At 40.0% G+C, this 25,723-nt stretch overlaps 2 protein-coding genes across 6 annotated transcripts; both read right to left on the bottom strand.

Annotated features, from left to right (window-relative positions):
- On the bottom strand, positions 1 to 10,325 carry LOC103471015 (cyclic nucleotide-gated cation channel-like). Of its 5 annotated transcripts, XM_017307239.1 has the most exons (16): positions 10,086 to 10,319; positions 9,734 to 9,823; positions 8,715 to 8,816; positions 6,491 to 6,682; positions 6,290 to 6,400; positions 5,834 to 5,940; positions 5,201 to 5,688; positions 4,841 to 5,119; positions 4,323 to 4,421; positions 3,204 to 3,581; positions 2,180 to 3,059; positions 2,011 to 2,080; positions 1,872 to 1,936; positions 971 to 1,090; positions 784 to 886; positions 1 to 620 (listed from the first exon to the last, which is right to left on the bottom strand). In XM_017307239.1, exons 2-11 carry the CDS (start codon positions 9,820 to 9,822, stop codon positions 2,874 to 2,876), a joined length of 2,031 nt encoding a protein of 676 aa, XP_017162728.1. In that variant the 5' UTR covers position 9,823; positions 10,086 to 10,319; the 3' UTR covers positions 1 to 620; positions 784 to 886; positions 971 to 1,090; positions 1,872 to 1,936; positions 2,011 to 2,080; positions 2,180 to 2,873. The 5 variants fall into 5 exon arrangements, with proteins under 5 accessions (XP_017162728.1, XP_008417996.1, XP_008417995.1 ...); XM_008419774.2 differs by lacking the exon at positions 2,011 to 2,080 and having other exon boundaries at positions 9,734 to 9,862; positions 10,086 to 10,321; XM_008419773.2 differs by lacking the exon at positions 2,011 to 2,080.
- Positions 10,326 to 11,776: 1,451 nt separating this feature from the next.
- LOC103471013 (plastin-3-like) lies at positions 11,777 to 25,447 on the bottom strand. The gene is given in 17 exon segments (XM_008419772.2): positions 11,777 to 13,184; positions 13,326 to 13,450; positions 14,090 to 14,213; positions 14,481 to 14,614; positions 14,694 to 14,814; positions 14,890 to 14,968; positions 15,064 to 15,250; positions 17,043 to 17,138; positions 17,624 to 17,763; positions 17,861 to 18,026; positions 18,105 to 18,186; positions 18,281 to 18,413; positions 18,504 to 18,633; positions 19,955 to 20,106; positions 21,212 to 21,278; positions 25,252 to 25,390; positions 25,392 to 25,447. Coding segments are annotated over 17 exon segments (2,049 nt in total). The 5' UTR covers positions 25,433 to 25,447; the 3' UTR covers positions 11,777 to 13,051.
- Between the last annotated feature and the right edge of the window lie 276 nt (positions 25,448 to 25,723).

Genomic DNA, 25,723 nt, shown 5'->3' with positions numbered 1-25,723 from the left:
TGATTTTGAAAATAATTAGCATTTTATTGCATGAAGCAAGTATTTGACACAATAGAAAAATATAATTTAGTATCTGATACAGAAAGCATCTTGGCTTCTTTTGTGATTGATGAAGAATATTACCATAAACTGAAACATTGTAATGAATACTGAAGGTGAATTTAGACGGTGAATCTAAATTTGTGGTTGAAAAACTGCAATTAACCTCCAAATTATAAATTATAAATGTATTTTTACCCAACCAACGCATATGTTTCTGACAGGAAATGAGTTGTTTATCTCTCTAAAGATAAAATAAAACATGTAAATCATCAGAATAACCAGCTAATCATCAGAAAAATCGACAGTTTAATCGATTACTAAAAGAAATGTAAGTTGCAGATCTATTCACATCCTTCGGGAATCAGTATGAGAGGTTCAGAGCAGCTTCTAATTTGTCCACATTACAGTCAGAAGTTCCAGTTATACATGACTGAGTTCTGACTGCACCGCTCCAGCCCCAGCAGTAGTTTTATAATAACAGTAAGGTTAGTCACACTGAGAGTATTACTGCTTGCTCAGCAATCTCTTGTGAGTTGACGTCGTTTCCTCTGCGGAGCTCTGTTCACTGATCTGCGATCCTACGCAAACACAGACACACACACAAAACGTTTATTTTCTCAGGCGGTGAATGCATTTTCAGCTTAAATAATCATAAATAACTACACATAATAATTATCAGTTTGTTTCAGCTTGGAAACGTTGACAAATGTGATTTAAAAAAAAAAACAGAGACTTTGTTACTTTTGGTTTTTGCCGATTTTCTCCGCGGGGAGACCTCAGGGTCGTCTGGTCGGACATCATCCGTTTTCTTGTAGTAATACGGTTGGTCGGGTGGGCCGAACCTCTACGTTTAAAACACCACACAGAGTTCCAAGGTTTGCAGCTGTGCTACTTACCCAGAGAATACAACAATGTGGACACAAAGTACCTTGTCAGGGCACACGAAGCTGACGAAGAGAACGAGGGGAAGTCCAACCACGAAGACGTAGACACCCATGAGCCAGGGACGCTGCTGGATGGACAGCATGATGGACTCTAAGAAACCAGGCTGCAACATAGATGGACGAATACAGTGTTGATTACATACATATGCAGGGCCGGATTTACAACTATGTAGGCCCATGGGCTGGAAACCACGTCTTGGTGCCCTTTTCACTAAAGAAACTTTACTTCCCCAATGCGATTTTCAATAGATTAATAGGTAGTTCTATAAATAACCAGGTCTGAGACGATTATACCAACTGATTATGGTAAGTTTAATACGTCACTTGGCCAGTAGCTTCATGTTGTCCCCTAAAAAAAACAACAAATAAAACTTCATAATTTTCAACTACTTGGGTGTTGTCTGTAGTCTTAAAAATCGCAGAATACTATTACAACTCAACTGATGTGGACCTGTGACTCTTACATAAAGTACAATGTTTTCAAAACATGCATCCATAAAAAAAAATACATAAAAAAATTTTGTGGGCCACCCCACAATAATTGCTGCCCTGGGCTACTACCCCGTAAGCTCTTTCTAACATTTAGCCCAAAATATGCTGAAAACTATTAATCATTTTCATTAGATTTCACAATTATGCACGACTTTGCATTGATGTATCACACTGAATTACAAGAGAATAAATTGAAGATCATTATTTGACAAGACAACACAGGGACTAAATTAACTAATGACCACATACAAATACCCACTTCCTTAGCTCTGCTTTGACTTGAGTACAATTCCTGGCTACTCTGCCCACGTTTGAATGTGTCTGCTTATAGTTGATGATTTTACTGATGCAAATGAAAAGAAAATGAATGCACACACCAAGCTAAACTCTTACCTGCCCTGCAGCAGACACTGCTGACACCAGCATCATACCCAGCACAAGAGTTATTGTCTGCATTGCTAAAAGAAACAAACAAACAAAAAACATAAAAATGGAGTGAAAACAGTTATTTCAAAGCACTGAGAAAATCTACCTGCATGTGTGTGTACATGAGGCCAAACTAAGAGATCCAAACTGAAGCTTTTCTCTGCAGAATGATTCAGCTAGCGAGAAAACAAACCTCACTGAATAGAACAGGAGCATGTTGGATTGGAAGCAGGTTGAAAAACTGAGTAGAACAAACAGCAAATGAATTATTTTACCTTTTCAACCTGGAGTGTTCTCAGTCTCCTGAAGTCACTTCCTCATACCTTGCAGACTTGTGCTGTTGGACTTTGATCAGAAGCCACTTGCTTGCTTACATTGACTCCAGTTACAGAGTTACCATATTACACGGATATCAGTGTCCTAAACACCCTTTCACACAGCCTTCTTTTTTACATGCTGAAACAGATTAAGTTATGATCTTAAATTATAAGTTTATGTGGGATTTTTAAGGCAATAATGTCATAATTAGGACAAATACAAAAGACAAAACAAGACGAAAAAAAGATTCCTATTAACTAAAGCATTTATTCACAGTTCCAACTCAAAGCATGATGGGATTTTATTTCTACTCAATAGATTAAAAAGATCTATTTATGCTGTATGTTAGTTTACATTTGCAATTTTATCTGCAAGATGGTCTAATCAGAAAAGGTAGAAATTTGGTTTAAAAAAAAGAAAAAAAATGTTTATACCCGATAACCCTTCCACTTTACAAACACAAAGTATTTTATGTCATACTGAAAAAAACAAGCGTAAAGTGACAGACGCTTTGTGTTTGTTTTCAGCAAATAAAAATCCGAAAATTGTGCTCCGTATTGGGATTTACTTTATTTTGAGTCTACGTATCGAATTACAGAAAATAAAATAAAAAAATAACAGTATTTGCTGACAGATGTGTGAAGTGAGTCCTCAGAGCCGGATGTTGATTTCACTTCGTACAAAGTCGCAGCCGGAGACGCTCTCGCTGCCGTCGGCGTCCGACAGAAAGCCGCTGCCGGTTGTTGCCGTGGTGATGTTGTGCTCGAGGGCTGTGAGTCTCTTTTTCAGCCGGAGCTGGGATGAGTTGAACTCACTCTGCAGGCGCGCCAAACACGTCTGAAAATAATTTGTCACAGTTATTGACAGGCTTTCAGGAATCAGTTTTGTTTTAATTAAAAAAAAAAAAAAACATAATGGAAATTAGAAAAACAATAAAATTAAAAAAACTGATGAAGTTTCATAAAAAGCCGCTACACTGACCTGCAGACGGTCCAGACTGGTTTCCAGCCTCTCCATCTTCTCCTCCAGCTCTTCTCCGGCAGACACGTTTACTTCCTCCAGAAGCCCCTCCTTCTGTAGGATGTCCCGCCCCCTCTGCTCCAGCTGTGCCCTGGCGTGGGGGAACTCCTGCAGGGCCTCCATCAGCTCTTGTTTGGAGAGGCAGAACAGGTCAGAGTAGCCCAGGCTCCTTATGTTAGCGGTGCGCCTGTTCCCCATCTTGCTGCCGCTGATGTTCAGGATGCTGATTTCTCCGAAGCAGCTTCCTGCGGTCAGCACAGCGAACTGGGTGACTCCGTCGTCCCCCACCACCGCCAGGTGGCCCTCTTTGATGATGTACATCTCCTTACCCACATCGCCCTCGGAAAAAGCAGAGACAATTTCACGTGGGTTCCTCTGTAAGCCATTTTATAGTTGCAAAAGAAAGGAGAAATGCTTAAAAATAATCACTAATAATTAAGACACAAACTACTCCCAGCTATATTTTTTATCCACAACACAAACATAACTGAGCTGGAACAAATAAAAGTTAAAACCTACGAAAAATTCTGATGAGAAGAAACACATATCTTAAAACTCATTTTGAGTTTAAAGGTGAAAACGCTGAGCGGCAGAAATCTGACTCACACTAACACATCATAACCACCCAGCACCAAATAGAGAAAAAGGATTCCATGCTGTTGGTTTACATCTATAAAATAATGTGTTAATTTTCTAAAATAATGTGTCATCTTAAAGATGTATTGTAAAATAATGTATTTTTTGTAAATAGGTATGGTGTTATGTCCGTCGCTAGAAAACAATGTATCGTATTTTCTAGGCTATAAGTAACAATTTGAAGATGCTATGAGAAAAGTGTGACTTATTGTCCGGAAAATACGGTAGAAATATCTCTTTCTGTTATTTATGTAGTAAACATGTTGTTCACGAGAAGGAGCTTGCAACGCTAGGATACAAAGAAGAGGTATTGGAGTCCCATATTGTAAAATAACTGGACTGTTTTAGTGTGTTTTGGCTATTCTGTCAACCATTACAGTTCAACAGATATTAGCAATTCTTCCAAGATCAACAAATGATAACATCTTCAGAGGAAGTACGGACCTTTCTGCAGATGTAGTCACCAGGACTGAACACCTGGGGTCGAAGTTTTAACACCAACTCTACGAGGAGACCTGCCTCGCAATCCTGGAAAATACGCACCTGGATCCACGCACACATTCACAGAAACAGACAATATTGAAGACATGGCAATTTATGGACAAATGGGATTCAAAATTCAGGTTCTGATGAGCGTTCTTATGAATGTTAAAGAACATCCCAGACCAGTGGACTCAAACTCCAGCCAAAAGCCAGAGTCCTTTAACTTTAGATTTCACCCTTGTCCTAAACACATGAATTTAGTAGCAAAACTGCTTCCCTAGCATGGAGTCAAATGCTACAGAGCTCTGATAATGGGTTACCATTGGAGTCAGGTCCTCTAAAAGTTGAAGGACACTGGCCCTTGACGACTGGAGTTTGAGACTGCTCTTGTAGACAGAGCAAAATGATGCATAGTTATGCAAATGTAAGGCATCAAAGACTTGAATAAACTGATGTCAGAGGAGTTTAGTGGAGTTTACCTTCTTCAGTGTGTCCAGGTGGACATTAATGGCGATCTCTGCTCGCAGTTTGTTTGGCAAGCTCCTTAGCACTTCTTGCTCGTCGATTGTCTTCTGATTAGTCCAGAGGTAGTCAAACCAGCGAATGACGCGTTGCTCCAGGACCTTGCTGACATGCCTAAAGTGCATGTAATGTTTGAGGGCGTCCACGCGGGTTTGAAAGCCTGCTCGCGTTGCATTCATGTTGGAGATCATGGATCCAACGTTTCCAACAATGGAGGCAAAAATCAGAACGCCAACCTGGAAGAGAAACACCAAAAGACCGGTCTTCGGTGGACAGGTTCACTCAATGGACAGCATGTTTGGGGATGACAATCTTACCAGAAAGTCAAATATCAAGAACAGGTACTCCTCGTCTCTGACAGGCGGAGGGGTCTCACCGATGGTGGTGAGTGTCAGAGTGGACCAGTACAGACAGTATATGTAGCTTCTGGCCAGCGAGCCGAACTCGGGGTCGGAAGCATTGGGATACACCCACGAGTCGGAACCCAGACCCAGGACTTTGGAGAAACTGAAGTACACACAGGCGTTCCAGTGGATGATGACCAGGATGTACAGGACTAGCTTGCAGATGCGGAACGCGTTGGGATAGCTCGTGCGTGTTTCAGTCCGTTCAAAGAACTCGAAGAGGCGTGACAGCCGCAGCAGGCGGTTGAACCGGAGAAGAGGCGTGTAGCTCATCCCGACTGTGAGGTACAGGAGGTCCGTCGGGAGGATGGAGCAGATGTCCAGGGTGCATTGTAGCGTTCGGATGTAGGTTTCTCTCAGACGACGCACGTCCTTCACCAACAAGCCTTGATCTAGAAAACCTTGACATATAGACAAACAATGCCCAGGCTAAGGGATGTGGACCAAAACAAACAATGTAATTGAAAATCTACATCACTGAATAAGGATTTTTATTCTGACAGCAACACTGAGAGACTTGCTTCTGTCGGATTACTAACTGAGTACCTGTGTGGAGACGAACAGCAATATCCAGGATGTAGACTCCATCACAGATGTAGTCCAGGACTAACCACAACTGAACATTTTTCATCTGAAGCTCATCAAAACAGGCCCTTCAGTAAAACAGGGATAGAGTGAATACACATAACTGAAAACAACAAGATCTTCCACAATAACGCAATTAAAAACACTCAAAAAACATGCCGCATCACCCTCCTCCTGCCACTTCCTGTCATCTTCTTCGTTTTTTCGGTCAGTAGTAACATCCGGTAACTCGTGACAAGAAAAAAAGTGTTTCCGTTGTAGCTTTGCGCAATAAAACATTTTCGATAAGGCTGAAAAACCACTTCATCCTAGCACAAAAACATTGCGCTAGAAAGTGGTGTGTTTCCATTAAGTAATTCTAATTTGCGCAATTGGTATGCAGCTATTTTATTATTTATTACAATAACAGCTCCCTACCTCACAACTAATAGGGTGAAGTTATAAAAAACCGCTGCTCCAATTACTATCAGCCAGTTGTAGTAAGCATCATCAGACGGGGATAAAACCACAACCTTCCACTTCCTCCTCCTGACAAAAAGAGTCAGAAACGCAGAGTGAATCAAATCAGGGTCGGCACATTGAGAGCAGGCTGAGTTGGATGGTCGTTTGGCGTCTTACGTGCGTCGGGAGCGTCGGACTTCATTCTCTGTCTCGGAACCAGTGTGGGTGTGGCTGAACCTGCTGGGCGGGGCCTGTAGGTCCGTGTTGGCCGGGCCCCTGAAGCGCTCCAAAAAGGAATCGGGCCGCTCCGTCTCCTCGGCCAGACTCTTCTGGGCCCATTCCCTCAGAGTCATCACCATACTCACTATTCTACAGACACAAAGTGCAAGAATACTTTTAAAGCAGTCTTTACAGATCAACATTAGTCAACGTCAGGACTGTTGACTATTGGTTCTGAAACAGAAAACAAATATAAGACAATATAAGACAGTACCTACCAGGCACGTGCAGGGTGGGCTGGGGGGCTTGAGCACCTGCCCCTTTTGCTCCTTGGACCCAAGTGCCCTTTTGGTCTTTTTTTTTTGGTATTATTATTTCCTAAGCCCTCTTCTGACACATAAAAACATGTGCTAAAATTATTTGCTTTTTTGTATAACATAATAAGCCGGTCACCTTGTTACCTTTGACCTTTTGCCCATGACGCATGACGCAGTTGCCTCTCGCGCAGTGAGGTAAGGTGGCTAACTGCGGAGCTCAACGTTGCGAACGTTCCAGATTACAGAACAGTTTTTGGTGAATAAAGTGGAGTAAACTTGCTACTTGTCAGATGACAGAAAACGTTGAAGTATCGTTTCTGCTTCGCATTGTGCCCTTGTTTATATTTTTAATAGTGTAATTCTGTAAAGACAAAATATGTCTGGTGGTCTAGCTCTGATTTAATTTCTTGCTAAATTGCGGGTTTGAATATTGCAATACTTTCCTATAACAAAACAGACCTGCAGAAAGAAATTACTAATAAATATCTTACATATGCATAGTTGTATGCTCTATATAGAGATGTTCGTTAGCTTTGATTGTATATCTCRCAATTTTGTAATTTATCATTGTTTATTATACTCTGAAAGCTGAGAGGCTTTGTTAATATTCTGTCCTAGAATGCGGTAAGATGTGCCCTTTTTTTGTTGTTGAGCACCTGCCCCTTTAGTGGTCTCCAGTGTTGTAGTACTCGAGATCGGTCTCGGTCTCGAGACCATTTTTTGATGGTCTCGGTCTCATCTCGGACTCGACCGCATTTGGTCTCGGTCTTGTCTCGGGTGCTGAGGACTCGGCATTTTATTTCAAGACCGGTCAAGACCGCATATGTGAAAATATCATTAAACGTACAGCATACTGTCCAGTTTATTTGTTAACATCTTTGTTTTCAGTGGATGCAAAACGCACCAATTAAAAACCAAGCAATTACGTGTTTCTGTTACTCCCCCCGCCCCCTCCCCACCTTTCACTCGCACGCGGCTCACCAAGACATGCAGCAGTTTTTTCCTCTGAGCGGCAGAAGATGTCTGTCTAATCATCAGTAATAGAATAGCGCTGCATAAATTATAAGAAATCCGATGGCCACAGCTAACAAACAAACACACGTTCTTTGTTCTTGTAATGTTCTGCGTACACTGCAGTAACTATGATGATTTTATTTAATTATGTACATTGATATTTTTTAATTAACAAATAAACAAAATACAAGAACGAAAGAGCATGCATGGCATGCACATAATTCTTTCATTGTTTTCATTCAAAGTGACAGCTGTAATGTGTGCCATGGTGTCAGACTGCCTGGCTTCATGTAGCAGGAGAGAGGGTGAAAACAGTCTCAGTGTGCGCCTTGTGGTTGGTTCCTTCTTGCTTGTTGCTCCTTGGTCAGTGTTCATAGTTGAGCGTTATTTACCGTCAGGGCATTGCCTCAATTGCTATGTTTAATGGTTTCGTTATCTTTTTAGGGATGACCACTGCCGATTGTAGCACAGAGATGGCACCAAAGCAGAACAAAGATTTTGTTCTGCTTTTAATAAGTATTTAACATCTTAAGTGTTGTTATGGGAATATGGATCTTTTAGATCAATTTGAGAAGTAATTTTGATCATATTTCACATTTTATCGTATCATGTAGCGCGGGGCGCTGGTCTTGGTCTCAACTTCCGTTGGTCTTGGTCTTGACTTGGTCTCGGACCCTAAAAGTCTTGGTCTTGATACACTCTGGTCTTGTCTTGGTCTCGGGTTAGGTGGTCTTGACCACAACACTGGTGGTCTCTGCACGGCCCTGGTACCTACTGCTTACACAGCCACCCAACATGAAAACATAATGAGTACTACTCATGGATATTCTAGTAAAAGCCTATAGTCATACCTCGACAGCGCCCCTCGGCCTCGAAAGGAACTCTGGGAATTCCTTTCGATGGTGGCCATATGGTGCAGCTCTGAAGAAGTGTCATCACATATCGACTGTCCCCTATTCATTCAGAAACAGAAAATACTGGAATAACTCACAGGATATTGTCTGAAACACTAACTCAACACACATTCCCAAATGACTGGAGCTCATCTGTATCACAAGATAAAGCACAGACCATTTACCTTTTTATAATCATTATAACTGCATTAAGTTCTTGTCAAGCCGCAGTGATATTCCAAAGTTGTTATGGGAATTTTTTTGTGGTTCAAACATTGACCTGTCTCCATGTCAAACAGCTTTCAGTTGCATCATTTCTTGTCTTATTTTTGCAGTTCATCTGTCGACCTCTTGGGGTCCTCAGTTGCACTTAGGTCTATACAGTTAAAATGACAATGCAGCAACATTGTCATTAGTTGCTGCAGCTTCAATGTGATTTGAACTTATTTTTTTTCTCTTTTTTTGTACAGTTTTGACTGAATTGCTGCCCAGTGTGAGTTGTTCTTTCAGCAAATGGCCGTTTTTTGGATTCTGTACACTCTAGTTAACGATTAATCGATTACCAAATTAGTTGATGATTATTTCAAGAATTGAATCATTACAATTAATCTGATTAATTGTTTCAGCTCTTATACATACAATATCAGTAAGTATTGGGTATTGGCCATAAGAGTAATGTTAATATCGGATATCGATATCAGCCCAAATTTTAGTATCGGTTCATCCCTACTTCTAAATTCAGATTAGTTTGATTAATAGTAAAATTATACTTTAACTCAAGCAGCAGCAGTTGATTTTGGTTGCTTAGTTAACCGTAGCACCAAGCCACACTTATTTAAAAAATACATGAAAAGCGCAGATCCTTTTAAAAGTCCTTGTATGTGTGTGTGTGTGTGTGTGTGTGTGTGTGTGTGTGTGTGTGTGTGTGTGTGTGTGTGTGTGTGTGTGCGTGTGTGTGTTTGTGTGTGTATGTGTACCTGCTGAGTGTGCTCTCAGCACGATCACTATCCTCCTCCGTCCATGTTTTCACAGACAACCTGTGGGAATCTTGCAGTGGACCCGTCATGCTGCTCACACAAAAACACAACGTGGTTCTGCTCTTTTATCTGTCGTGTTAGAACCGTGACACCAAACAGACACTGGGTCACATATGAACAAGTCCAAAACAAGCTTCCAATCACATAAAAAAATCAAAATCAAACATGCAAATATCAGCAAAAGAAGGTCATCATGAGGTCATGCTGCACCAGGAATCGCCGCAAAAATGGCTTAGCAACAAACTGGTGGGCAGGAAATGAGGAGAGAGTAACATGGTACAAGTTCACTAACCTGATCGATCCTCTGTCCTCCAGACGTTTGCTGTGTCAAGTCTCCAAATCAATCCTCATGTTCGGTTGATTTGTTTCCACCTGGTTCTGTGTGTGCAGCTTTTTTCAAGCCTCTTATTACTGGCGGCATAATGGGCAGACGAATACACAGAGGACGGCTGAAATGGATGGAGCAGACAAATGTAACCAATAAAAGGGATGATCACATGGTGCACTTGAAAAAGCTTCATTTAAATTGTAAATTGTACATATGCGTGTGTGTGTGTGAGCTTGTGTGTGTTCCTTTTAAACCACCAAACTCATCTGAATTCAAGAACCCTGTTTGAAGTGGCCTCTGGGCTGCGATTGTGTCTTCATGTTATCCAGGTTACTGAAGCTGAGAAATGTCTTGATGGCCACATCTTAATATTTCTGTCGGGAAACATCATTTACGCTCCATGTGGAAGAGAAACATTTCTCTACCTTTAATTTGACCGTTAAAAGATAACACTCAGCAGATTATGTTCAATTGTAAATAATAGAAAAATAGACCAAAAGGAAGGAAGTGGCAATCTGTGGGTACCAACGACTGGAAACGTCATACATCCTGTGTTCTATAACAGAACTATGTTGAATGAAAAGGTCAGAGTTCATACTACCTTGATTATTTTCACCAGTTGTTTTCGGATTGTGTTTGATGAATAAAATAAGACAAACAGTTTTTGATCTTTAGTCATAACCATTGTGGCTAAGGCAACCTTTGAGGGCCACAATTATGTAGAATCTTTTTTTTCAGCTTTACATCATGTTATAATGTTATTCTTTTATAGAAAAAACATCTCCATGGCAACCATTCAGCTGTGAAAAACACCTAGGTGGACCTAGCTCCTCCTTCGAGGCACAGCTCCTCCTCTGCGGTGCAGTTTCCGAGCCACTGCCTCACAGAGAAGCCTTCCCCACCATGTTGTGATATCTTCCTGACCGCAGAGCTTCAGAAAGAGACGTCGTTTTTAAAGAGACAGAGGCCCAATTTCAAAGCATTGAATTATGAAGTTAAATTTCTTTTAAATCACCTTTGATAAATACAGCATTTTTACAACAACTGATATTAACACAGTTATTTGATTGTGCTATATAATGGCACTATGTGCCTGGAAATCAGATAATACTGCCCCTTTAATACTGGTCTAAGACTATTTAATTAAATTCATAGCACGTCGTCCCAAAGTACTTTATCATAAAAGTTATTTCGATCCAATCACACATACATTTCACTCGATCGTGGTTATCAAACAGTGCAGTAAAGTTCAATTTATTCAAATTGGCTTAAAAAGTTTACTAAGGAAACCCATCAGAATTCATCAAGATGTATGGATTGATACAGCAGAGTATCATCAGTATAGCAGTGGAAGTTTGTTTCATGCTATCTGTTGATTAGCTGAACATGGTAATATTTTGGCATAAAACTGCATGTTCTGAACAAAAACCAATTCAACATGTCTGAAACTGATGCTGGACGCACAGAAAATGACCAAATATGTACAGTGAATAGAGGGGGGAAAATGAGAAATGTGACACCTGAGCCTGATAGATGCAGTGAATTGTGGTCATTTCTCAAATAAAGAATAACAGGTTTACTACGTAATGGGCATATAACATATTTACATATTCTAGTGGGACATTTATGCACAATAATGCAAAGAAGACTGCAAAGACAAATGAAAAAAAGGTATTTATTTGAGACAAGAGATCTGATTGTACAGTCATTCTCAATAGAGTGTATTTGAAAGCAATTTACATTACAATGAAACGATTGGAAGGCAGGAAACTGTAGTGGATATTAGTGGAGTTTTGCAAAGCTCAGCAGTGGAATGTATGAAGACATAGCAACGTGATGAGTTTCCCCATTCGTTCGTAATTTGGTTGTGAATCATTTTCCCTTATGGCAGTGCAAGGCACTTATGGTGCCTTATGGTTAATAAGGCACCATAAGTGCCTTATTAACACACTTATGGTGTGTTAATAAGGGCGAGGATATAAACACAGATTTTCCAGATGTAAAATTAACAATAATTCTGCTTAGACTGACCTGGAGCTCTTACTTATTAACTGTACTGTTGTAATATTATATGAAAACAGTATCACTTGGAAATCAATCAGTATTAAATAATCTTTCGCTATAAGTACAAGACTTTTCAGTTATCAACATGACTTTTTTTTAAATTTAGAAGTCAACAGAAAATACCCAGACTTGATTTTTTTATGTGATCTTGCTGTTGTTTAAAATACACAATAAAGTACAACTTTTGGATGGATTTGGTTGGATAGTTTCTACTCATCCTGCTCTTATCCCAATAAAATCAGGTTTACTAATAAATGACTTTCAGCTTACAGACCATCTAAGACATAACAAGGCTTCTGTCAGACTGCAAATTTTACAATAAAAGGCATACTGTGAAGATCAATATGGCTTAATTGTGATAAATGCTTATGCTGTGAACAGGCTGGCACACAGCAGAACTGAGAAAGAAGGACACATGAGGAGATCATGGAAAAAAACAGAAAATATAAAGATAAGACCAGAGAGGAGTAAAAAACCCATTACACAACCAGAAACTGGAAAAGAATCGCCCCGATGTTCCCCATGTGTCACAACCTTCAAATTTAAAGACACTATTTCTACTTTTCTCTACAGGTGAGCAAGTGGTCTCTGAAACGAACAATCAATTTTAAACCTAAATGCTAAAGTAAGGAAGAACGATGTTTGAATCTTTGACATTTTAGCTTTGGCTTCCTGCTTCTGTTTAAAGACAGGAAGTCAGAACAAACTTCTACATCGGGTTCACTCCCTTTATGTTTCAGCAGGTGAAGACAGTCCCTGTGTTTGTGTGTGTGTGTGTGTGTGTGTGTTTGTGTGTGCGTGCGTGCGTGTGTGTGTGTGTGTGTGTGTGTGCGTGCGTGTGCGTGTAGATGTGTACGCGGTGCTCTTTAAGCCTTCTTCATGCCCCGCCCCATCAGGCAGGCAAAGATGGTCATCACCATTTTGGGTTTGACTTCTACCAAGTCCTCGGGCAAGGCGTAGACTTTAGCGCCGATCTTCCTCGCCATGGAGATGGCATACCTGGGGCAAGAAAGGTTTAAAAAAAAGGATTATTATGATAACATCTTGCTAAGTAAAAGTAACTATTTGTTTATCTCCGACAAGGAAAAAAGCAAAGCTTCTTAGCCCCACTGCATGTTCAGGTTTGTTAGAGGTGATTACTTGGCATTGTCCAGTTTATCTTCATCTGAGAGATTGTTTCTTTTCACCAGGTCAAAGTTCACGCTCTTCGGCTGAATGGCATCAATCAGGTCCAGCACTGGAAGGCTGGTGCTAATGGCTTTATCCTAAACAGACAGGCACACACAGCAAATTAGCAAAACTTCTATTAGCTTCAGGCCGTCCTAATACATGAACATCCGGCTGCTTATTTACTATTGTTGACACTTCCGCTAATTTACTACTGCGCTAATAACAGAGCTAATTTTTTGCTTAGCGATTTAGTGATTTTGGTAACTTTGAAAGTATTTAGCACACTTAGCTTTTAGCTTTTAGATTTTGGCATTAGCTTCAACTAAATAGCATGTTGGTGTAGCACTTTACCATTAGCTTTTACTAAATCCTATGTGGGGGTAGCATTTTAGCATTAGCAGAACTAGTATTGTGACTCGTGCTTCAGGGTTAGCGTAGCTAACGCTTTAGTTAGTGGTGCCCACCACTTGTTGAATCCCTCTAAAAACTTTTGACAAACTTTTGGGACATGCTATAGCTGCCCATTGATCTCTGAAACAAACCTTTGAGGAAATTAGACACAGGTTGAGTATAATTAATAATTATACAACTTCTAAAGAATGACACAAGTCTTCCGAGGTTGGTGTTTTTTTTCTTGATTCCACTTTGAACTGATGTCCTATTTAAGTTTAATGTCTCACATAAAATCCCAGTAAAACACTGGGAAAGGGACCGTATGGGTTTGTGTCACTTGCCTTAAAGCTTGTGATGGAGGAACTCTTGCCGGCTTCCTTCAGAGCCTTATTGACCCACGAGATGATCAAATTGTCTCCAGCAACTTCTCCGTGTCCGAGGTTCTCCAGCAGGTTTAAAGTGTACCTGCACCATGTCAGTCATTATTATTAGCCTTGAGTATAACCAATATCACAATGTTTTAAAAATAAAAATGACACATATTCAAAATGAATCTCAAATTTCCCATAAAGTTCATATGTTGTCAGAGTTGAGGAAGCCTCTGAAAATGCTAAGTACTCAGACTCAAAGCTGGACAAACAGCACCCTCTCCCTCTCCAGAACTGCATAGCAACCCCCGGTGTCCTCAGCAGACGCTGACTCTGCGAGCCAGAAAGTGAAAAGTCAAATCACCTCCTCATCAGCTGCCACACTAAGGCCAGGGTGAGAGTCTCGTTTCCCTCGTTCAGGTCCTGACCTCCGATTCCCACCAGGGAAAAGCCGGCTTTGTTCTTCCCCAGCTCCACAGCGTAGTTACAGTTTTCAATCTGTATAAGAGAAAGACGCAAAAACATTCAGATCTACTCCGATAAACAGTCTTAAATCTTTATGTATTTCCAAACTGACCTTCTTTAAGTGACCTCCTCCTAGTCCCTTGAAGGGAGGAAGGTTGACTCTGTTGTCCCAGTCCACATTCACTTTAATCTTTTCATACAACTGCAAAATCACCATGGCGTCCTGCAGATCTCTGCATGCAAACACAAACACGTCGATGAGCCAGTGAACAGAAGAACGTCCCCACCTCTGAAAGAGAGCCACTGACCCATAGATGTAGTGAACGTGTGGACTGACTCCCAGCGAGTTCATCCAGTTCCTGAAGGTTCTCTCCTCTCTCGTCTCACCTAAAACAAAGTCAAGGAGGATAATGAAGCCCACACAAGTCTGGAAACAGGTGGGGGGAAATTAAAGTTTTAAGAAAGTAGTGTCCGTGCTTTACTTTCAAGATTCCACTCCTGGTTTTCGGGTTTGGTGAGCGCCGGGTGCTTGTTGAAGAGCGTGGCCACGAAGGCCAGGTTGAGTTTGGCGTTTCCTGTCACGATGTCGGTGGCGGTCACAAACTGACGGCAGCCCAGCCGGTCGGCCTGCTTCAGCAGACACTCTGCTCTCTTTCTGAGGTCTTGCTCCTGGAGACGCAAACGAAATGTCATGTTTGAGAGCAAGAAACGTTTCACAAATACCACAAAAGAGCATCAATAACTCTGAATGAATGACCACTACATAGACAAATAACTTTTTAAGATTACATTTTTTTTTCCATTTTTTTGGCTCGTTTATTGTGACAGTTATGACATTTTATTAAGATTGACACAAGAAAGAAAAACAATACTTTGCACTGAGTGGCTGTATCCTAACAGTGAAAATAAGGAAGTTTGTGGATGTTAGCTCTTGCGGTAGTGATAGGACGGTTTTCATTGTGCGAATTGATGCATATTAGGGTATATTTGGTGTTGGAATTATTAAAATACACATTTCTAAGTGTTTCCCGAAAGAGACTCAAGTATTTTGGAATTTAGCTAATCGCAGGCAGTTAGCTGAATAGCTAACTGTCCTATTTAGCTAATAGAGCGGTTAGCTATTAGCTGAAGTAGGCCAAAATCCCCCCTGGCTACTGTTGTGATATTATATCTGTACAAGTTCGACCAAAGTGAAAATTTGCAAATTACAACTAAAAGTCAAGTCAATGCTAGCAAGCTAAAAAGCTCAAATAAATTCTAATGTTTCTGTTGAAAAAGAATCAAGAATTATGTCAGAAATTTGCTGATGGCTACAAAAAGTATTTATGTTTCTCTCTAACATGTTGCCAAGCAACATTTTTCCTGATATGATTGGGTGTGTATTTTATACTTTATGTATGACAAATAACTTAAGAAGGATGTCTGTAATGTTTTGTTAAGTTTTGTTGGATCTGACTGCAAAGATTGGAAGAAATAAATAAAGTCCACAAATTGCTACGTGTCAATTGATTTGAAATGAAGAAAAGTCTGACTTTTTCTTGCCCTCATGGAATTAAGTTTGAAATCCCCCCATTTTTATTTTGTTTTTTCAAATTGTTTCCCAGGTCTCCTGTGGGAACCTGAGGGTGAGGAAAATATTAAAATCCCACTCAAAAAAACAGAGTCAGCCTATAACATGCACTCTAGTCGGAATGATATCCCAAGCTTAAAATAACCCACAGGAAGCAGGAAGAAGATAAACAGCTTCCATTCGGCCTGAACGGCCACGTCAATAAACATCCTAAACTGAGTTCAGTCTGAACTGCAAATAGATTCAAGAATGACTCCGTGACATGACCACCATTTTCTGTTGTGTTCACCAGTTTAGGGTGATTGATGTTGTAATATCACTAAAGTAAAGGAAAAGGGTGTCTGTAGAGATCACCAACACAAATGTAAGACTTTTAAAAAACCTTTTAAAACCATTATGAATGGAATTTAAGACCTGTAACTTAAAAGAAATGTACAAAAAATGCTTAGAAATAAATCACAGGGGTTGGCAACAGAAGTGAGCCAATGGTGAAACCAATATTGTTCAGATAACTGGTGATAAATCTGCACTTACCCATGATGGCTGTAGAAAAAAAGCCAGCTAGATTTAACCTCGCTAGCTAGCTGGAAATATTAGCTAGCTAGCTAACTAGCAAGTGTATTAGCATCTGGGTACCGCCTCCAGCCACAGAATGCCACAGTTTAGATGTCTGAGTCTGACTTAAACTTTCACATAACAGTACACTCCATCAAATAAAAAATAAAAAAACTACAGAATATACAAGATTAAATAGTCCAACCACAATAAAATTTGAGATCAATGTGAACATATTTAAGGCCAACTTATTTTCTTTCATAAATTGAAGACATTTGAAGAATGCGCAGACGCCCCAAAGAAACTGAAAGCAGGTTGCTGAAGCTGCAGACTCACATAGAGACCAGTCATGTCGATCTCAATCCGAGGAACATCCTCTTTGCTGCCATCTGGAGCGATCTGCTGCAGCAGGTGGAAATACGCCCTTGAGTCCTGCACAGAAAACACAGTTTCACATTGTTAATATGGGAATGTCCTGTGGAGACTGGAATCCAGCAGCCATTGGGTGAGAGAAGGGGCACACCCTGGACAGGTGACCAGTCCATCAGATGGCAACATAGAGAAACACAAAACAAATAACCTACTCATACCCGGGGCAATTTGGAGAGGAATTAAAAAAGGCAACTGTAACTGCATTTCCAGCGACCAAAAAATGGCACAAATTGTAATTATGAAAATAAATCTGCTTGATGGAAGCTTATGTTTTTTAACATTAGCAGAATATCAACAAAGTTTCCTCACACATTTGTAATGAACAGATAGTTCTTACCAACTGTGCAGCTAAAACAGACTCTATTTTAAGACCACCAACACAGAAAGTAGAAAATGGGTACAAAACGTCTACAAACTCCTTTACCAACCCAACATGAGTGTCGATACATAAAATAACCACAGCCCCCACTGTGACGTCTGCTCACCTTAATGTCTCCAGAAAAGTTCGATATGGTCATGCCTGAATTCTTTAAGTGGAAATTGGCCCACCGCAGCAGCAGTTCTTCAGGACTGAGCTTCATCAGCTCCTCCAGACTCTCCCCATCCTGCAGCAGCGCTGCCAGGGCTGTGAATGCAAAGACGTTCAGACCGGAACAAGACACGGAAATGAAACGTCGTATCAAGCGAGTCCAGCAGAGTAGGCGCAGTTGAGTGTACTTCACCTTCGTTGCGACTCAGTTGCATATTGGCAAACAGTCCTATCTTAATGATCTGCCAGAGAAGGCCGAGCACCAGGTGAGGCTTGCCCTCCTTTAGGTCCTGAGCGCCGATGTTGACCACTTGGCAGCCGATGGCTGAAGCTGAGTTCAGAGCCAAGTTCAGGTTCTCCTGTTGGTCCAAAGTCAGAGGGAACTTACTGCATTACTCAAACAAATTTGGGTGAATACGCATCAATATGAGTCTTACCTGTGTGGTGAAGGCTGTGAGTTTCTTTTTGTTGATAGTCCTCTCATCGATGGTGTCGGGAACAGACAGGTTGATGAGTTTACTGTGGCAAAAAATGAGAGGAAATGACACCAGGGTTTAGAATATGAAAAAGAAGGTTCTATAAGGGGGAAAAGGAAGTGATGGATAAAGTTTACCAAAGCACAATGCCGTCTGCCACAGCTTTAAACAGATGTCCAGTGTTAGCGTCAATGGGCAGGACATGCTTACAGTCCGGGTCCTTCTCCAAAGATAAGTTGATGTAATTGGCGAAGGCGAAGCGCTCCTGCTCTGAAATGAAAGTAAAATGCTACGTCACTTCACCTGAAGCTGTAAAACCAAACGTGCTACAGGCTAAGACCATTTCAAGCACATACTAACCAGAGATGGAGTGCGTAGTTCCCTCACTGGAGAGCTCACTGGTGCCTTTGATGGCTACGACACCTTCTTTCTTGCTGAGAGCCTTTCTGAAACCCTGAGCCATTTTGTCATCCTTCATCTCCTGGAAAATCTGAAAGGTCAGAGGAAAGAAGGGTCCAAGAAATTAGAATGAGGGCAGAAACGTACATCAACATACCAATGGTTTATCCATCAGTAAGTGTGACAAAATACCAAGTATAACACAGCACTTTCCAGTTCTACTCACAATACCTACTTATGTCTTCAAAGTTTGACCCAGATTAGTTGTTTTATAGCTTGAAAAAAAAAGAAGCGTTTTGTTCTATGCTTGCTAGCTACAGGTCCAGAGGCTCTGGACCTGTAGCTCCTGAGAAAGGATTACTTACTGGAGGCAAGAGACAACTGGCTCTTATTCAGTGACTAACGTTTGGCCGTGATGTCTGAACGCACAAGCTTACCAGAAATCTCATGTCCTGTAACCAAAGGTGTAGGGAGTAAAGTCACAACATCTTTCTCTTGCTGTGACTTTAATTGCTCCATATTTGGAAACATTGTTAGCAATTTTATTCACTTCCTCTGCTACCATTGATAAAACTACAACCCTTTATGTGCATACAACAACTCTAAAATGTTGCATAACATAATCCATGTTTCCTTCCACTCACTGATGGGTCCAGTTGAAATTCTACCAGAGAAATCGAGTTCAATGAGAGAAATCGGAGACAGAGCACTGAAGAGAGATGAGAATCAAGCAGAATTATGTAGGAGGGCAATGGTAAGGCTATTTGTATATGTCTCTTAAAAAAACAACAACTAAGCAGCATGTAACAAGACCTGGGTAAGAACCCGTCGAAAATGATGATTTAATCCAAGTTATATTTAAGAAGCAGAAAAGGAAAGAAGGTCATCCATTTTATTATTTTTGCAGAATCTACATCTGTGGGAGAATTTCGGAGCAAAACCAAAAAACCCACAAAGTGTTGTCTCACATTTGCCAAAAATAAAAACATCCTGATGATCCACAACTACAATATTCAGGGTCAGATGAGACAAATTTGAAACTTTTTAGATGCTTAGTTTCCTGTTACACCTAGCTTAGAACATATCCAGCATTTCAGAAAGAGGACATACCAAAGCTCTAACCTGTTAGTGGTAGCATGATGGTCTGGGGTAGCTTTGCATATAATAAATAGTTCAGTATGGGTACTTATAGTAATAAAATAGACTATGAATGAAAGAAAAAAGAGAAGTGTAGATAAACTGTCATTTAGTACTAAATTACCCTAATACGTATGGCAACAAAAGAGAAAAACTGGTGAATTTTCAAATTTAAAGTGAATAAAAACCAAGTTTAGTTAGTTAGTTAGTTAGTTGGTTAGTTAATTGGTTAGTTGGATGGATGGTTAGTTAGTTAGTTAGCTAGCGTTACCTACAGCCGTGAACTCCTCAAAGTTGATGCGGCTGTCTTTGTCTCGGTCCAGTTTCTGGAGCAGCTCCCGGATCTGGTATCCAGGCAACGGACAGCCCACCTCCCGGAACAGGTCGCCCAGCTCTGAGGCGCAGATGTAGCCGCTGTGGTCCACATCTAGACAGGGTGAGGGGCGGGGGAGGAAATGGAGGTTTAATGCAGGTGCTCTCTATTTCTCACACATGCTGTTGGAACCTTCCAGATAAAATGGCGGCAGTCACTGTGTTTGTCAAAAGTTGAGAACTGAATAAAGTTGTCAGCATCGAACGGCAGATTACAACTTCATACAAACCCAAAGGATAAGTTCTTTTAGCCAATATCCATTGGTATTATCTTGTACTTATCTTGCTACAACCCACAATGACGATGGTAAAACCAAGGTCTCTATGACGACCATTACACGGTATTTACATGCATACCGGTCCTCTAAGAAAGATGTTTTTCTTTCCACTGGAAATGTCTGAAGTCAACTGAGACTTTAACTGGAACTGTGATCAGATTAGTTAAAGACTGAGATATTCATGCCTTTTTGTCCTCCAGATTCCCTCTGGAAATCCTGCTGGACCACACTGCATCATCACTATCAATCATCAAATGTACTGTGAGATTTTTAATACAAATATGATAGAAAGTCCCAGTAAGTGGAAAATTATTTTAGGGTTCCAACCCATTTTATCAGAGTAGAACCAGCAATCGATTCCACACATATTGCATCAGTTGTAACATGATGATGAAGGGGAGGGTGATATGAACCGAGGATTATATTGTGATATTTTGTGGTACTATTGTAATAATGATAAAGATTCTGTGAAAAAACAATGTTTCATACTCTTTTTTTAAGTAACTGTATGACTAACTGCATAGCACAGCATTCATAGCACTACAAATACATAATGTTCTTAAAAATTATTCCCATTTACACTAGGCTTCTTCAGGATGCAACGTACTTTAAAAAGGGATTTTTATCACGAAGCTGCACAGTAACAACATTTACTGATATTTTAAATTTACTGATATTAATTAAAACTTCTGTAGAAAAAACAGTGGAGAAAGAAACAAAGATAGCATATTGTCAGTTTTGTTTAAATTTTTTAACTTAACACCAGTAACTCAAATATATCATGACAACAATAAATTCTTATCGTGAGAAAAAAGTTTCCATGATAAATTATAAACAATACGGTAAACGCCTTTATACTGCAAGATCTGAGAGAGAACTCACCGACTTTCTGGAAGCACACCCTGATCTCCTCCAGCTCCTCGGCGCTCACCTTCCCAGACATGCTGACCTGAGGGAGAGACAGATGTTCAAGAAGCGCACTGCCGCATTCTGACTTCTCTTCCTGTTAGTGGATCACTTCATGGCGGCGCAAATTCATCTGTGACAAAGCCGGACAGAACTGATTCCCTGATATTCTACGGTTTTAATGCAGCCTTTATAAGAAGCTTTCTAATGGAAGCTACAGAAACTGATTATTATAGCTTGTGTTAGTGTTTATCTATCATTGTTCCTCTATTAGGTAGCTCCATCTGATCTCATCGATATTTGATCATTGTAGACTGAGTTGTTTTGATGCATATTCTACTGCAAGATATTCACTCTTACTGAGCTAAGAGCTATCTTATTACATGAAAGCTTAGATAGTGTTTCAGAAAGTATTACTGCGGATGCCCAGTTCCAGAAACAGGAGGGCACTGAATTTGATTTAGTTGGGGTTTGATTTGAGAGCTGTTAGCTACAGAGAGCAGAGCAGCGACTGTGATAGAGACAGAGAGGAGAAGGACTGAGATTTCCCTGATAACAATCACTGCCTGTTAGCAAAAGAAGATATCTCACAGTCACAGTTTGTCACTGTTCAAAATAAGAAATGCTACTATTATTATAGTGGTATACTAATAAGATATAGGGACTTGTTTTAAGTCAATAATTCCTTAGTATTGATGAAAGATTACTAGTTATGAGTGAAATAATCATCCAGTGGAATAAGTATTTTTTCATCAATATTAAGGAATTCGTGACTTAAAATGAGCTCCTAGATCTTCCAAGTTTTGTCTTATGTCAAGGATACTTAGATAGTTACACTAGAAACTGAACCAAAAGTATTTGGTAAGATTTTGCTTTTGAACAGCAGCTATTAACAAACATTTTTATATGACCTTAAACCACTGCAAAAGGTCACCATTGGGTGATCTATTTCAGTTCAATTGAACGCTATCCATGAACTTTGTTTCACTTTCCATGCCTGTTAATTGTATTTCTGATGTTTGTTTAGATGGCTTTAGTCATATCAGCCTTTAACAAACAAAGTTTTCTACCAACCATGCTTCAGTTTGTACAAAGTTTATTCCTTTCCTATGTATGGAATAAGGTAGGAATATGTAAGTATTAATTGGTGAGTTGACCAAGATCTTTTGAACCAGTTGACTTTTATCAAACCTGACAGACATGAAATCAAAGCAAGATAACTCCAGTTGACTTCTTACTGTGCAAACACCAACAAACTGGCCCAGATTTTCTTAATTTTTGGTGACTGGTTTAAATAAGAAACCGATCCTACCCACCAATCTTATCCACAAAGGCTTGAAAATGGCTGACTGAAAGACTCGCCCACAATAGTCACCCCACTGTTGCCAACTTAGCGATACTGTTGCAACTTTTCAGACAAACAAATTGGTATCAGCCAAAATTGGAATCTGCAGGCAAGCCCTTTGAAAGATCAGTGACCAACCAGAAAACTGCAATCGGTGCGCCCTAGCTCTTAACTGTAGATTTCTTTAGTCCGAATCATAAAATCACATGATCGGCCAGTAATGGATTGTTATGGAACACTTGTTGGGGACAGCACCATTTTCTATCCAATCCAATCTAACTTTATTCGTAAAGCACTTTAAATTACCTAAGTGACCAAAGTGTTGTACAAAACATTTAAAACATTACAAATGCCAACATGACACAAAACCATAAAATTTAGAAATAGAAAATTGTTTAGAAGCACATTCCTAGCCATGCAATAAAAGACTAATAAAATAAGCAGAAGCTAATGTCAACATCTGACGTGGTGTCAAATTTGTGACATCAAGTGAAAACTCAACAATTCTACTACAAAACATTCAGAGGTCAACATGGAGGAGGAGTAAAATGACCAACACCGTTCAATAATGTCTGCAGGCAGGTCCCATTTATGAGGTCCAATCATCACCATCTGGCCTCCTTTATCTTGAACTTTAACCTCATATTGAACCAAACTCACCTCAAGGTGTTTTCTTTACCACTGGCATTAAAGTTAGATGAACTTACAGTGTTTTATTTCTTTATCTAATGTGTAGGCTTAACAGATACAAAGACGACCAATTTCTCCTGGCCATTCATCTTGTTGGTGTTCTGTACTCAAATGATGGCTTTATTGTATATATGTATTTACTTTTTCATGATTACATAAAATTTTAACTCCAGTATTTTTATATTAGTATAAAAATGGGTTAATCGATGAACTGTCGGACTGAGTGTATTTTGAACGTGTGCTAGCTTTGTAACCCAAAGCTTCACCATCAATCTCAAAGGACACCCACCTACAATGGGTGACCACATCCATTGTATGTGGGTGTGGTCACCTAAAATGGCCACGCCCCCTAAACCAGCTGCTCTCAACAGAAGACTTGTTGGAGTAAAGGGCGTGCGTCTCTTTGCTGTTTTAGTCCAAAGGATGTCAACTACATTCAACCTGTCCACGTCTAAATCTGCAAAATCCTCCTTTGCATGTTTTAATGAAACCCCGGCCCAACAAACAAACGAGAGATTTCAGTTTGAGGGGAAGCATGCAAACCCGATGGTTGAATAGTCAAAAAGGAGCGCATTATAATGGACGCACATGCAGGTGGTGAAAGGCATTGGAACATTTCTCAAACCACCTGTGACAAATGCACTATGGGACTGTGAAACCTGGGGGTTGTGTAGCACAGTTAAGCTGTTTCCCAGACTATTTGAATAATGGGTACTGGAGAATTTTTACCACCGCAAATACCATACAGACAGCAGTGGGTATGTTACTCTTGGCAGCTACAAACTACTGCCTTAGCAAGCCAAAATGAGCAGCGGAATAAATGGAATAAACGCAGCCAATCAAAGGAGATTGGCTCTTAATCATGACAAGAAAAAAATAAATATTGAATGTTATTTGATAGAGTAAAAAGTGATGAGAAAATGACAAGATCCTCTCATTTAACCATCAAAGTATTGTTGTTGCATTTACAGACAAAAAAAATGATGAGGAGCTCTTAGTTTAATTAAATCTTTAAATAAAGAATGCTGCAAAGTAACACATAAAAAAGAAAGGTGGCAGGAACAAATACGTTTACACTTCTGCCAACCTTCTTTTCAAACAAATAGCTATGTAAATTTATATTTTGATGTTTGAATTGTGAATGTGAATATGTTTGAACGAGAAAATCTGCTTATTCCAATCCCCCTTTGATGGATTTGTTAATCTCTGGTATTACATTTATTATTATTAATTATTATTATTATTCCATCCATCCATCCATCCATTTTCTTTACACCCTTGTCCCTTAGTGGGGTCGGGAGGGTTGCTGGTGCCTATCTCCAGCTAACGTTCCAGGCAAGATATTATTAATATTTATTAATTTTTATTAGTGAGTTTATGAAAACGTGTTTCATGGGTGCATTCAGAATAGGTGTGCATTTTACTGCCACAAGATGTCACTGTTTATGGGAGATATTGTCTTTCACTTCACTGACATCAGTGACAACAGTACCGCAACAGATTCATTTATCTGACTGAGTCTGACCACACTGGTCCACCAATAGCAAACATGGTCACCAGGACAGTTAAAAGCAGCGTGTCTAGAGGAAACACCGAGTCATTCTAGATGCTGTTGGCACATTAAGAGTCATCCATCCATTCATCCATCCAGCCTCTGCAGCACCAGCAGCAACGATGCTCATGACTTTCTTGACTATGGGACATGGCTGCTGCTTGTACCAAAAATTACAGAGAGAAAAAACAAAAACGCTACCATATCACATAAAACCATAAAATTAACATTTTGGTTGGGTGTTTATGCTGAAGGTTCACGTAATAGTCTTTTTTTTATCATTCTAAATTACATGTGTGACATTGTTAAAATATGTTACATACTTTTAAACTTCAAGCTGCAATAATGATGTTTAAAAAAGATGTGGCGCAGTAACAAAAGCTGTGAGCTATAACATTCAAATGCCCTTAAGAAACATCACGTCCTTACCTGAAGTCCGCTGGAGCAGTTCGGTGGAAACACCCAGAGGAATGGAACCCTCTCTCGGCCTGCCTCTGCCGCTCTGTCCCGTTTTTCACGACTGACACCGCCCGGTAAGCGGAGCCGCTCCGCCCTCAGCCTCGCCGCACCACCCCTTCCCCTCCCGAGCACATCCCGCCTCCACATACATGTCTGACCGCACATCCAAAGGTATCAATAAATTACGGTTTCTAGGAGAATGCTCGCTTCTCCCGGAGGGCATTATTTTTTTACTTGTTGCTAAAAATAAAATAAAATAAAATAAAATTATACATCACATATTTGATTTAAAATGACATTTTATATTATAGCTTATGTTTCACAAAGCTATAATATTTAGTATTTTTGTCGTGTTATGACCAAAGATTCCACATTTTTACAGTCTTACCGAGAACAGGTGGTATTCATTATTACGCTAACTCACGGCAAAATATGCTAATGC

The sequence above is a fragment of the Poecilia reticulata genome, linkage group LG10 (assembly GCF_000633615.1).
Source record: "Poecilia reticulata strain Guanapo linkage group LG10, Guppy_female_1.0+MT, whole genome shotgun sequence".
In the NCBI taxonomy this organism is placed as follows: Eukaryota; Metazoa; Chordata; class Actinopteri; order Cyprinodontiformes; family Poeciliidae; genus Poecilia; species Poecilia reticulata.
The sequence above is the reverse complement of the archived record's forward strand: the minus strand, read 5'-3'. Positions and strand labels throughout refer to the sequence as shown.

Bases quoted from the DNA above. Each gene is read 5' to 3' on its own strand.
- LOC103471015 (XM_008419774.2), bottom strand. From the start codon at position 9,822: ATGACGGGTCCACTGCAAGATTCCCACAGGTTGTCTGTGAAAACATGG. The intron at 6,401-6,490 runs GTAAGACGCCAA...TCTTTTTGTCAG, and splicing joins GTCCGACGCTCCCGACGCAC to GAGGAGGAAGTGGAAGGTTG. The intron at 5,689-5,833 runs GTACTCAGTTAG...CTATATGTCAAG, and splicing joins TGCTGTTCGTCTCCACACAG to GTTTTCTAGATCAAGGCTTG.